Source organism: Gymnoscopelus microlampas, assembly GCF_963454915.1.
Source record: "Gymnoscopelus microlampas genome assembly, chromosome: 7".
Lineage (NCBI taxonomy): Eukaryota > Metazoa > Chordata > Actinopteri > Myctophiformes > Myctophidae > Gymnoscopelus > Gymnoscopelus microlampas.
In genome coordinates, this window is record NC_139944.1 from 40,435,629 (window position 1) to 40,449,356 (window position 13,728).

A 13,728-nucleotide genomic window follows, 5' to 3' on the forward strand; every position below is an offset into this window, starting at 1 on the left:
GCTGTTGCCTTTACTCAAGCCAGACAATAAAATGTCCTTGCATTTGATCATTACCGTGCTGACTAATACACTCATAACTATAGGTTATCTCCTAGAGGAGTCGGCGTATTTACAGTGTAATAACCTAGACTAAATACATGAATAGCTCATGTGTATTAATGTTGAGTAAACTGTGACTGCCATGTGTCTCTCTGTCCGTTAGGGGAGGGACCTCTTTGCTGACTAATGTTGCCGCTTTGCAGGCTATAATGTGTGGGTCCTGTGTCCAAAACATAGGCTAAGAGTGTCTCAAATTGCTCTCAAAGCAAGCACATTTTCATATGACATTTAAGCATATACACTAGTTTCATATAATTTAGATTGCACTATTGTAGATAAAAATCACTTGCTCAGTCATGAGGATAAAAAAAAGAAAATGGGTGCAGAAATTATACAGTTCAGTTGCAAAGCAATGAAATACACTGGAACACTGGAACCCTTGACATTGAATATCCAATCACTCATATTCTTAATTGGCAGGCGTTTGCCATTACAGTAAAACCAAAAAAAAGGTATATGAGCTCTCATCGTCCAGATCGGGTGGACTCAGCCCAGCTTGGCTCAGTATTCTGGTCCGTAGAAAGATTTCACTCCAGCAGGAGGGTTACCATGGGGGAATGTCAATTCCCTTTGTGGATCCCTGGGAACGCTCTTCCATCTCCCTTCTCGGAACTGGTCTAATGAGGCCAGGCATATTGCCTTTCATCCTTTACTCCCTGCAATTAGGGACAGCTCACAGTTTTCGTTATGGCCATAACAGAGTGTGTTTGTACACACAGACACAACGTAATGGACTGCATGCGCCCACTCCCCTTCCACAAAAAAAAACATCCTCCAAGCCACTCCTTATGTTTTACTGTAGGACTACAGGACTTTTAGGATTTTATGATTTCTGCCAGTAGCAGTGAAAAATAATAGGTTCTTATGTGCAGCCTACAGTTTACTGGGAATTGTATGCCAGAGAAGAGTACTGAGGAAGGTCATATGGTCATGATTTGCAGTTTTAGCTGACATCAAGTGTATAGCATTCCTTCAGTTCAGAGAGGAAAATCAACTATCTAATGCCAACCAGATCTATTTCCAAGCCGTTTCTGTACAAACAAGCATTCATGATAATGGCATACCAAGTGGTCCTTACAGAACTCTCTCCAAAGCACAGCAGCGCGTACTGTTTTTCCCCCTAGTTTGAAAGGATGCCTTTCTATACAGGTTCAGTTTTTATTCAAGGCTTTCATCCTTTCCTATTGCTTTTGTCACAGGACCACTGCTCTGGTATCGCAGCCCAAAGCACTCAAAAGCGACTTACTTAGACGGTGTGCGTTTGCAGCGTTCCAACCAAAAGAAACTTCTGTGCACTGCAATCATATTGTGAAAAAAAAAAGAGAAAAGGCCTAGAGGGGATAGAAATCCCTGACACTTTGTCCTATGCAAGAAAGGTTTGGTCAGCAGCAGCAGCAGGAGTTTGCCAAGCTCTGGCAGTTGCAAGAGGCTGTGATGTCAGCCATTTTAGGATGGACAGTAGGCTACAATATTTGCGGTATGCCGCCATCTTTCTTCCCTTTCTTTTTAAGTTGCCAAATCAATGCCTGTAGTCCTGGCTACAGAACTGAAAGAGTTATTCATCAAAAGTGATGAAAAAGGATGCATGACTCACAAATTCCCCCCCCCCCCCCACACACCCCCTCGCACAACATGGTTTGTTTGTCTGTCATTCATGTGGGCCACAGATAGAGGGTTTTGGAGAACAATGTAAGATTTCAGCAGTGAGCGTCCTCTATAACACAAAACATTTCCGTTCAGGTAAAGATGCGCCCAACAGGCAGAGTAGCAGTAGTTTTGCTGCACTCGGTCCTCAGGCCTGCACTTTGCTGCTTTAACAAGATAAAAGCATCGCCTGCAATGTATATTGCACTCGTGTTTTCTTTCATGTAGAGCTATGTCATGAAGACAACAAGACGAGTACAGTGCAGGTATTGTTGTATGGCTGGGGCCAAAAGGGGGAGAAAAGGAACATACATGTCTTCACTACTGACCACTGCAAATTATCTGAAACACACTAAACGATGAATGGACCTTTCAAAAGATGGCTGGCAGGTCATGTGGATTTAGTTTGTCTTGTACCGGACGTAGTCTAAGGAATTCTGTCTGTGTGTGCGTGTGTGTATGTCTTGAGGTCGGTGGGCGTGGGCGAGTGACTCCAGTGTGCGGTGTGGTGGGCAACGGGAAGAGAGGGGTTGCCATGGCAATGTTAACACATGAGTGGCATCACTGACTGGTCTCCCAGCGGATGGGGCTGCAGTCTGGGAGGAGGGCTGGGGCGGGGGTAGGGGGTGGAGGAGATCGCTGTCTAACAACACCTGCGTCTCAGCAGACGTTCAGACACCAACACACCCATATGGGTATCCAGCACAGGGCCAGACAGAGCCGACACACCAAGGCTACGTCTTTGGAAGGAAGCCGGGACACTGGGGGGTGGGGGCGAGGACAGATGCGTTGACGTGGTGGATATGCCGGACTAATGCGCCATATTAGCGGTGTGTTAATGACCCTGATGACTCTTGAATTATTTTTCAGCACACGTATAAGTGTGGAGCTCGCCACTTATGCATGCTGGCGAGCGTGCCACGTGCACAGCGAAAGGAGTGCCCATGTCTGAGCAAACTCCATCCACACACTGTCCATAGCACATTGCTCCACACAGACGGGCATGACTGACACGGACGTGCAGGAAACAGAATGATGGCAGATAGACAGTCTGTCGTCTGAAGGCTCCCGGCATGGATCATGTTTCTCTTATAAATGAGGCGCCATTGTTCCCAATCTTTTTGCTGTGCGATGGAATAATTGCTCCCTGTCTCTGGCTTATATTTGGGTGTCCAGCTGATACACTCACATGACGTTAATCTATTTAATGGACATTTGGCAGAAAATGTTGTCCCTAAACAGATTTTTTGATCATTCTGTCAGGAGTTCCACTCACTGATCTCCCCCACCCCTCCCTGCCACGCCCAACTGACACCACCACAGATGCCAGGTGATTTGATGCTGTTTTTTTGATTGAAGCAAGCTCTCAAGACAGCCGTGAATTCTTGTCAAATTATAAGAACATATTGTCATAAAGCAGCACCATGTCAGCCGTTCTTCACTGTCTCTTGTGGCAGCCGCATCAGAGACGGTTTCTCAGTTTTTCAGTTTCAAAGAGAAATTTCACAGAATGGTGCAGGTGTTAATTTGGGGAGTTGCAAGGAGACGGTGTGTGTGTGTGTGTGTGTGTGTGTGTGTGTGTCTGTGTGTGTGTGTGTGTGTGTGTGTGTGTGTGTGTGTGTGTGTGTGTGTGTGTGTGTGTGTGTGTGTGTGTGTGTGTGTGTGTGTGTGTGTGTGTGAGTGTGTGTGAGTGTGTGTGTGTGTGTGTGTGTGTGTGAGACTGTATGTGCAATTGTACATTGCATGCTACAGTATCATGTGTGCATGTGTGATTTGGATGTGTCTGAGGAGGTGGAATATTGTACATGCTGTCATCATTCATTGTCTCACTTCACTCTCAACTGTCTGGATTCAGTTTTCTTCTCTCCTCCACCCTCCACGATCTCATTCATGTGACAAGTGGCACAACAAACACCAATCTCTGTTAATGTCAGCTGTAGGTGACCCAACAAACTGGGAGTGTCTGAATCAGTGGACTGTTTTGAATGAAATTTTAATGTCTAGCAACCACTTTGCAGCCTCTGTTCCCCTTACGCTAGTAGCAAAGTACCTTACATGCACCTTGCCTTTTTTGTAACTACCGCAGCAATTGCAGAGGAAATTAATGAGTGCAGAATTTAGTGATTTTTTTAGTGATTTTGGGGGTTAGAATATGGATTGGTTGAAATGTGAGCAGTACACTAAACTATAGAATAAATATAAGATTCAAAGATTACATTGTTATAATAACATTTAAGTGTGATCTCAGAGCTCCTTCCAAATAAGGCTAAATGTATAAAAGCTATCAAACTCAGAATCCAATTTAATCACATTTTATTTTGAAAAGCAAGCCGTGAAAGCTGAATGGTTCACAAGTGAAATCCGTTTGGTTTTGGTTCCATGCACGAGACCCTGTTTCCATGAGTGTGGGTGTAGAGGCAGCTTGACTGAGAGCTCTGTCACTCTCCCTCAGTTCAGATACAACTCCCCAGCTCTGTGTAGATGAAAAGAGCTTCATCCCCCTCGGTGCCACATTGCCAGTGCCAGTGCAGGTACATACGACACACTGGGGACAGCGATCGTCTGAGTGTTGTCTACCTCGCTGCTGAAACACGAGGCCAGGCTTTTCAGAGAGCGCCATTCAATGGTGCTCCCTGTCTGGAAAGCCCTTGTCTTGTGTCTGATCGCACGTCTCGCCCGCTAGATAAAGCAACCCATTCTTTTGATAGGTGACCTGATTCTTTATGTAACCTTTTCTCAACTTTTGGCTTGTCTTGCGTTTTCTCATGCAGGAAGTGGAGTGTTTAGGGGAGGGGAGAGGCTCTCTCTATCAGGCCAGTGTCTGGCCTGTCACATAGCAACATGCCCTCTGGGGCTTCCCTAGGCTGCAGCACCAGACACAGCAATTTGCCATGACCATATTACCATAAATCGACATTACATCCCATCGGCTATTTCTCAAATATGGCGACATACTGTATAGATGACATTGCTCAAACAAATGTCATATGGAAATGGATTGTGGAGAGTCCAACTAAAGCTAAAACTGTTCAGCAACTTACAGTATATAGCATAACCAGGTCTCTTACACAGATGTTTTGGATGTGCATGACTAAGACCCCTCTCTTGAGAACCGATTTCTAAATCCCTGGTTCCAGTGGAACAAACTCACTGAACCCCTGTGTCCTCACCAGGGGTTAATCGAGTGTGTGCGTGTGCGTATGCGTGTGTGTGTGTGTGTGTGTGTGCCAGCCATCAGGGAGTATCATGACCTCGCCAGCGGCAAACATACAGCACAAGCCTGCGTCTGGATGCAGCGAACCAGGATTACTGCATAAGATGCTGCTGACCTAGTTTTTTTTTGTGTGTGTTTGTTTTGTTTTCCTCTTTTTTTTTGGTCAGAAGGCGACCATCAGAAATGAGAAAGAGGCATTTAGGAGGACGTCACAGGCTTGTCTGGGATCAGTGTGTACTCTTGGCCAGTCATTTGGGGGGAGTTCCGGAACAGGTTCATCTTTTATTTATGAGGTCAGCAGGCTGGCTGTGGTTAATGTACACGTGGAGGGTTTTTCAGACTGTGCCCAACGCTGCGTGATGCAAAATTTGTCTGAAGTGTGTGACATTGTATTTTTTTGTGCGGTGGCCTAAAAAAAAAAAGCTGCAGCGTTAAAAGGTGCAGTAACGGCCATGCAAGGTACTAGCGGTAAGGTGTGTCATTTATGCCATCGATATTCGTTCCCCAAGATGAGAGGCTTGGGGGTAAGAAGGTGGTGTATTCTGAATGATAGATTATGATAGAATGAGAGCAGTTTTCAGCTGCATGTCACACATCAACCAGTCTCCGCTCTGCACAAGGAGGTAGGTGTGTGTGTGTGTGTGTGTGTGTGTGTGTGTGTGTGTGTGTGTGTGTGTGTGTGTGTGTGTGTGTGTGTGTGTGTGTGTGTGTGTGTGTGTGTGTGTGTGTGTGTGTGAGAGAGACAGAGAGAGAGAGCACTGACTGCATGCTTGTCGGCAGGTGGGTGTGTATGTCAAGGGTTCATTTGGAGGGCAAGGAGCAGAAAAGCTGTTTCTTAACTTTCATGCGTTATTGTTTTCTATAGGATTTGTTTTACATTTTGGGAAACAACCAGGATTGAAATGTCTACAAATAGCAGTTATATAACTAGAGAACATTAACCTCGGGTGACTTGTGTAAAGTTATAGTTTGCAAGGGTGTACATATGTGTGTGTGTGTGTGTGTGTGTGTGTGTGTGTGTGTGTGTGTGTGTGTGTGTGTGTGTGTGTGTGTGTGTGTGTGTGTGTGTGTATGTGTGACTGTGCAAGCGCATGTACATTCTTGCACTGGGGCGTGTTTTCGCTGTTCATGAAGGAAGGAGAGAAGGGGTTGAGACATATGAGATACAATCCATATCCATCTCTACGCTAGAAGTGGATTGGGAAATACGAGTTGTAACATAAAGATGTCTTATGGCTTTGTACAGCCAAAGATCTGTAAATTGTGTACACGTGTGATGCCATACCCTTCTTGTTGAGTGACAGGCCCATTTGCAGGCTTATAAAATGGCTCCTGATGTATTAGCAGTAACCTTGTCAAACATTTATCAGAATGTTTCCTGTCATCAGTGTTGTTGACAACATACTGATAGGACATCAGTCATCCGATTGGTCGTGGACACTGTAATATGAAGGAGTGGCATGATATAGAAAAAAAAAATCTGGATCCATGGCCGGGTAGGAAGAATCTATCCTTAATATGAGGCACATGATCAGAATTACCAATACGTTTTCCCTCTCGCCTGCTGACAATGTGAACGTTTAGGTCAGTATTTTCTTAACCTTTTTTTTATGTGTGCTTTACAAAAGCACAAATAAAACACAACTTTTTTATATTGTATTTTAATATAGGAAGTTGCAAAACAATAGCTTGACAATTGGCCTCTAAACCAGTGTATTTGAAAATGTTTTGTGCCAGGGCCCCCCAGAAGAGAAGATTTGTGTAAAAAAATAACACTGTTCGAAATCCTAAGAGTCGAAGTCCAAGTTGGATAATTAAAAAAAACCATAAAACCAGCATTAATGCTTTTTTATGACAAAGTCTCTGAAAAATCTCTGAATTCCTTGTATGATTTGAACATTAGTGAGCACAAACCTGCATGGGTGTGCATATATTTGCATGTTTGTGGTGTCTCAACACAACCTGACACAGCGTAGTTGGCAATGCGAGACACATCTTGCTCTACCGCTAGCTTGACTTTCTGATGAAGTGAATCACACCCTCTGAATATGCATCTTTTAACCCATTCAAACAGGGAACGCATCTGTGTAACCACTTTAACCATTATTTTATACCTTCGCTATTCAAAAATAGCAGATATACAAGCTCATATCGCTGCACCGAGCGCCACGCGATGGATGAGCTTGTAGATCTGCTATTTGTTGAAAAATTGTGAGAAGTTCTGCAAATCTTTGAATATGTATTTTTGGGAAAGAAAAGTGAAAATCTTGAACTCAAATCTTTGCTTCTTGGGGTCCCTGGAACAACATATTTTGAGATGGGGGTCTGCAGCGAAATACATATCATTTTGGGGACCCTTGACATGAAGAAGTTTGAGAACCACTGATTATAGCAACATAAGATTTTTTTTTAAACTGTTAGACATTTGTAAAATCCCCAGAAGCAAAGATTTGAGTTACAAATGTTCGCTTTAAAAATATATATATTCACAGATGTGCAAAAATGTTCATGATTTTTCCAAAAATAGCAGATCTACAAGCTCATAGCGTGGCATAGCCAAAGAAATCTAAAATGACACAGATGCCTTCCCGGTCTTAATGGGTTAAAAGAGGATACTGGAAACATTTCATCATTTTTGGTGTAAATATTGGTATTCATTATTCTTTCAAACATCCTTCCTGCCAGTGTTCATATTTAATTACATTGAAAAACTTAAAAATTTGTCATGTGATTTACCACTAATACAAAATACCCAATTCAATGAAATACAGCTCACCGGTCTGGAGTAATAAACGCTGCTAGTCGTATACAGTGTTTCTGTAGTGGTTCTCAACCTTTTCTGGATCAGGGCCCACTTAAAAGTATTGAAAAAGTGTTCGCCGCCCATCCGTCTGACCACTTAACACGGTAGCCGAAAGGCTGACCCAGTGGTCAGATGGATGGGCTTGCGTGCATTTTCAGAACTTGTTTATTTTAAAGATCAATCCATCGATTATGATTCTGGCTTGAATCAGTGGAACTAACAGTATACTTTAATTCATTAGTCATTAGTCATTCATTATCACAATGACATCTTTTTCAAGGTTTTAAAGAAAAATACCAAGAAATGTTTTTAAACAGAATTTCTTTTTTTATATTAATGTTGTATTATCATCTAAATCTTATTGTTTTGCCAATTATTTGGGGGCCCACTTGCACCAGTGGGCCTCTGCCCACAGGTTGAGAAACAGTGGTAGTATGTATGATGGCCTTTTCCACCATCAAGCTAAAAGTGACTAACATGAAATCCACTCAAACAGCAAACTGCAAACTGCATATTGTCTTAAACTTTCCTCATCTTTTGTTCTTTTTGCCATAGGTTCCCAGTGAGCTGTTAAAACAGTCATCCATGTGACAGCGCTCCTAAACAGGCAGACAGCAGACATGAAGAAACACTGTGACGTCATAGCGGCTGGTCCATGACACTAAAGTTCATCCGGCCCTCTCAACAATCCACCTGCCCTCTGTTCTCATTAGACCAGACAACCAATCAGCCATTCTCCCATCTACACAAGGCTGCACAATGGCTAGCAAGAGGAAATCCACCATACCATGCATGATACCGTCCAAATCCAAACATGTGCGCGAGGAGATCATACTGGGCTGCCTGCCAGAACTCCTCCCCACAATCCCAGAGGATAGCATACTGAGCATCTCTGGAGAGGAGTCCAGCCATTTCTCCCACAGCTCCTCCAAACCTGAGGCTTGCAATGGGAGGGAGAGCGGGGGCACGTACAGCTGCCCTACCTGCCGCTTTGAGTCCAGAGATCTAAACTACTTCCTGGATCACATGCACAACTGCCACGTAGACTTCAGGGCCCAGCCCACCTTCTACTGCCTGAACTGTAGGGTGTCAGTGATCCGTTTCGAGGCCCTCGCCCTGCATAACGCTAAAGCCCACCCTGGGATAATGGAGGGTTTGATCACTGCCTCCCTCCATGTCAACAAGAGGGACGGTTTGACCACTGTGGAGCAGAGACTCTTCACAGACAACAGAGAGGACTATAGAGAGTCTGGGCTCTCCCTCATCAAAACGCCCATCGCCAAGATGATGAAAGCCAAGGCGGAGCATAAAAAGATTGTGGTCTCCCACACTGTGGAGGTACGGAAGATAGACACTGGAAAGGAGGTAAACCCCAGCATGCTGACAAATGTGCCTGAACTCCAAAACGGGGCGCTCAGTCTTTCTGGAGCCCCAACTATGCCGAGGACCACTGTCAATCATTTGATTACGCCGACGGTGTCCAATCAAGTCTTTCACCAGCACACTCCCTCGCTTTACTCCTCCCCCTCCTCTGATTCCAATAAAGACCTTCCAAAGGTGATGATCCCTCTGAGCAGCATCCCCACCTATGATGCTGCCATGGACACCAGCAGCTTTCTCAAGACCTCCTTTGGCAAGTTCCCCTACCCGACCAAAGCCGAACTCTGCTATCTGACGGTTGTCTCCGAGTTCCCCGAAGAGCAGATCAAACTGTGGTTTACTGCCCAGAGGCTTAAGCAGGGCATAAGTTGGTCTCCCGAAGAGATTGAAGAGGCCAGGAGGAAGATGTTCAACACCGTCTTCCAGGGCGGCGCGCCCCCAAAACACCCTGCTCCGCAGCAACATGTCAATCACATCATAACTCATCACACAGTCACTGCTCAGCCTCACCAATCAGGCCCAGCGGCTCCAAACTACCAGATGACCAAACTTCCCTATGGCACTTTGAAAGGTAGTCCTGTCGGGGTGATAGCCACTCAGGCTAGCATGTCAACCAACCCGCATGTCACCAGGGTGTCATATTCTGCCCCAGCTGTCCCCCCAAAGTTTCCATCAGTGGTCAGAACCACGCAGGTACTGGCCAAGAATACTCTGGAGCCAGATAAGAGTAACGGATTGGGCCCAGACATGGCTGGGAGCAGTGGTTGTGTCAGTAGCACCAGCAGCAGTAGAAGCAGTAGCAGCAGCAGCATCAGCAGCTATTCCAGTTGTAGTAACGGTGGCGATGCCATCGCCAGGAAGCTAATGAACAACAGCAGCCCCACCAGCAGCATTAACAGCATTGTCAGTTGCTCTGCTAACAATAATGAGGAGCACTGCCTCGCTGATTACACCGGCAAGCCAGGTGTCAGAAGTAACAGTGTGCCGACTGGATTGGAAGGTTTCAACACTAACCAGAGCAAAGTGATAATGAACAACACCAGCATTTGCAGCATCGCCTGCAATGATCATAACGGCGGCGGCCCACAGGATCAGTCCCGCATCAAAAGGGCAGACGATGAATTCAACAGCTACGTCCACCCGCCCAACAGCAACAGCAGTATTAGCAGCGACTGCTCCAGTGCCACCTGTAACAGCGCCCCTAGCCTGAACTATGCCAGCAAATCTCTGAATGAAATCACCAGCACCACTGTCATTACCAAAAGCAGCAGTGGCTTACCCATCACAGAGGAGGAGGGTAAATGCACCAAGGACTTCCCGATCAAAGGCATGTCGATTTTGCAGCAGCTCATTAAAGAGGACGACCACCTCGAGGCAGACAGGACCGGTCCAGAGCTGAGGGTCGACCCCATTAAGATCAACCTGAAACGGTTGAAGATGAACGAGCCTGAGGCAAAATGTGTCTCAGAGACGGTACCAGGGGTCAAGCCTGAAATGGCAGAGGTGCCTACTTCTCAGTCCGCTTTCTCGCCCTCCTGGGGCAAAAAGTCCCCCCAGCAAGTGCACATACTCCGACACGTATTCTCCAGCACCCATTGGCCTAGCAGCCAGCAGTACGAGGAGCTTAGTATCATGACAGGCCTGCCCAAGTCTGAGGTGGTGCGCTGGTTTAGCGATAGCCGATATATCCATAAGAACGGTCAGCTGAAGAGGCTGGAGAGCTACCAGCGCCTGCCAGCGGATACAGAGGCACCCAGGGGCCATGGAGAAGTTGGCACAGAGATGGAGAAAGACCCTCCGATGGCTCAAGAGAAGCTTGTGGAGCAAGACGTGAACAAGCACCTTGATGGAGGAGCAGGACTGAACTCGGAGCAGCGGGTCGTATGGCAGGATACATACCCACCGCTGTTGGGTGCGATGGTGTCGGAGGAGGCCGGAGAGCAAGGCAGAGCTGGGGAAGTGGTGCAACCGGTCGTTATGCGGGATCCCTGGTCTGAGAGAGTAGAAGCCCACCAGGAGCCAGGGGCCAGTCAGTCATTCATTGATCAGCAGACAGACGCCAGCCAGGCCAGGTAAGTCTAATCTTTTTATGACGATACTATACTGCAATAGGTACTACATAATACTTACTCATGTTTAGGGCTGTCAAGATTACAAATTTAAGTTGACGATTAATTGCCACACAAATAATTGCGATTTACGATTTAATTGTGTTTTTGGCATTGAACATTGGAACATATGAATGAAAACTTGCCTTTTAGGGCAGATATGACAAATAACTTAAATATATAACGAAATTACTGACAAAGAATAGCATAAATATGCGATCTACAAGCTTACATTGCATCACAAAGTGACGCGTTGTAAGCTAGTTGATCTGCTATTTATGCTGTTTTTGAAAATGAATGAACATTTTTCAACATGGAAACGATTATGACAATTATGCAAAATAATTGCGATTATCTCAAATAATTGCGATTAGGCGATTATGTAATAATCGTGACAGGCTTACTGATGTTGGCCTCTTAATATTTTTCTATGCTGTTTGAATTTTGCATCAATAAATTTAATAAATGTATGTCTAAATGCCAGTCAAAGCCACAAAGATCTGCCACTTGGTTGTCGTGTAGTGAGTGATTTACATTTAAAAGCAAAAAGATGCACGCTGATGTTGTTGAGTGGCTTATTCAGACAATCAAAGGTCTGTTTTAAGAAGCTATTTTTAGATAAGTAGGAGTCTGGGCCATTAAATTATAGATTGAGAGAGCGCGTGCTAATATATGTGAATAAATCATGACGACGGATGATACCCAGGCTTCTTTTCACAACACTCCCTCTCAAAATGTGGATCGGTGACATAAACCTAATAGAATTGATCATATAAGTACATGGCTGCCCTAACACGTGTCACTTCCATGTTTGTGTGTCTGCCTGGCCACTAGGGACCGCCTGAGAATGGAGATGCTGGAGGTGTGACAGAGGATGCCCTAATCTCACCCGGAGGGGAAAAAGGACGGTTAGGCTGGCTCACTCCCAGGCCATGGTCTGGAGTGTTCATTATGACAGCAGATGTGATTGTAGCTGGACCGCTGGACTCTGACTGTAACTGTGAATACCCCCACCCCTCCTCCTTCCTCTTCCATCTCCCATCACTTCCTGCCATCATCAAAAAGAAAGAACTCGTCACCTTTGAGTCCTGTGATGTTTTTAAGCCCTTCATGCTTTCTTTGTGGTTGTGTGGGGAGGGTGCACAATGAGGTCAGTACGAGGGATCTGACAGAAAGAGAAAGAAACGGGAAAAGATGCACATTGACTGGAAAACTGACTTGAATGAAAAAAACATAGGAGAGGGAAGAAAGATATTGTTTTGGGGCTGAGGGAGAAATATATATGATGATTGAAACTGCACTAAACAGGAGGGTTTGTACTGACTGGACAAACATGAGACGTGTCAAGAAATGTTATTGTTGGCTTTGTGATATTTTTTACTTTTTTTTAGCAACCAGTACTTCAGCACTGCCTTGAATTTTACTTTATTCCGTTATTTGGTTTTTCAATTCTATTTACTCTTCTATAGTCACTGTAAGTCCAGATGCAATCAAACATGTTTTATTTAGATCTGTATAAATGTTGGTGATCACTTCGCTGTTCAGCTACACGCAAGACTATTTACATAAAATGCACTAATGAAGACAGCAATGCTAAACTCACACTGCCCCAGAGTAAAGATATTGACAGATCTGTCAAGATCAGTACACTACACTGCCCTGCAAACCGAACAGAGAAGCCTGTCACGCTAACGTTGCCTTACTCAGCTCTGTCCATGTGTTGATATGACCTGTCTGCCCATCACTTTGCTTTCCAGTTACTGTGCTGTCCAAACAATTACTTGCCAGTGCATTGATGGTCACTGTTGGTCTACATCTGTGAAAAATAAAAAATCTTGTGCTGCTTTCTGTACACTTGGAAATGTTTAACTTTTACTGTAAATGTATCAAATCTTGTTACTGGCAAAAATGTTGCCAAAGGCAAAATTATCAATTTGATCCCTACACTGACAGAGTGAGATATTGTGCTAGCTAGAGAGCCAAATGAGGAGATGTGTCCTCTTGTCAGAATTTTGTGTTCATATAAACATAAAGTCACTACATGAATCCTATTGAGCTGCATCTTTGTCAAGCTGCTAATAGCTAAGAACGGTGCTATACCATCCAAAGTGAAATTGGAGGTTGATCTCCTACCAGCAGTGTATGCACTTGTCGAATGTTACAAATTTATTTTGGTTCGAGATAAATGGAATCTGGACTTACGGTGTTATGATCACTTTTATGAAATAGTCTGATCATAAAGCACTGTTGTATCATCCTTTCTACACTTCTAAATCTTTACAAAATAAACAGAATACTCACCAGGCATTAATGTCAAGTTCTTTTTCCACAAGTGTCCAACACAATGTATTGAATGTTTATCAATTGTACATAGGATGCTCTTTGCATGATTAGCATAGAATTTATATTTATTGCAATTATCAAAGCATGATGTAAGCAACAGTACCCGCTGGCATTTCTATTTGAGGAATGTGTCATCT

At 44.5% G+C, this 13,728-nt stretch overlaps 1 protein-coding gene across 2 annotated transcripts in view; it reads left to right on the top strand.

Moving 5' to 3' along the window:
- Positions 1 to 13,548, top strand: part of zhx3a (zinc fingers and homeoboxes 3a) — a 14,517-nt gene extending 969 nt beyond the window's left edge. For both annotated transcript variants that reach the window (XM_084061351.1, XM_084061350.1), the window contains 2 exons: positions 8,316 to 11,212; positions 12,083 to 13,548. In XM_084061351.1, coding sequence (XP_083917477.1) covers positions 8,520 to 11,212; positions 12,083 to 12,116 — 2,727 coding nt within the window. In that variant the 5' untranslated portion in view covers positions 8,316 to 8,519 and the 3' untranslated portion in view covers positions 12,117 to 13,548. The remainder of the gene's footprint in view (positions 1 to 8,315; positions 11,213 to 12,082) is intronic.
- Positions 13,549 to 13,728: the final 180 nt, after the last annotated feature.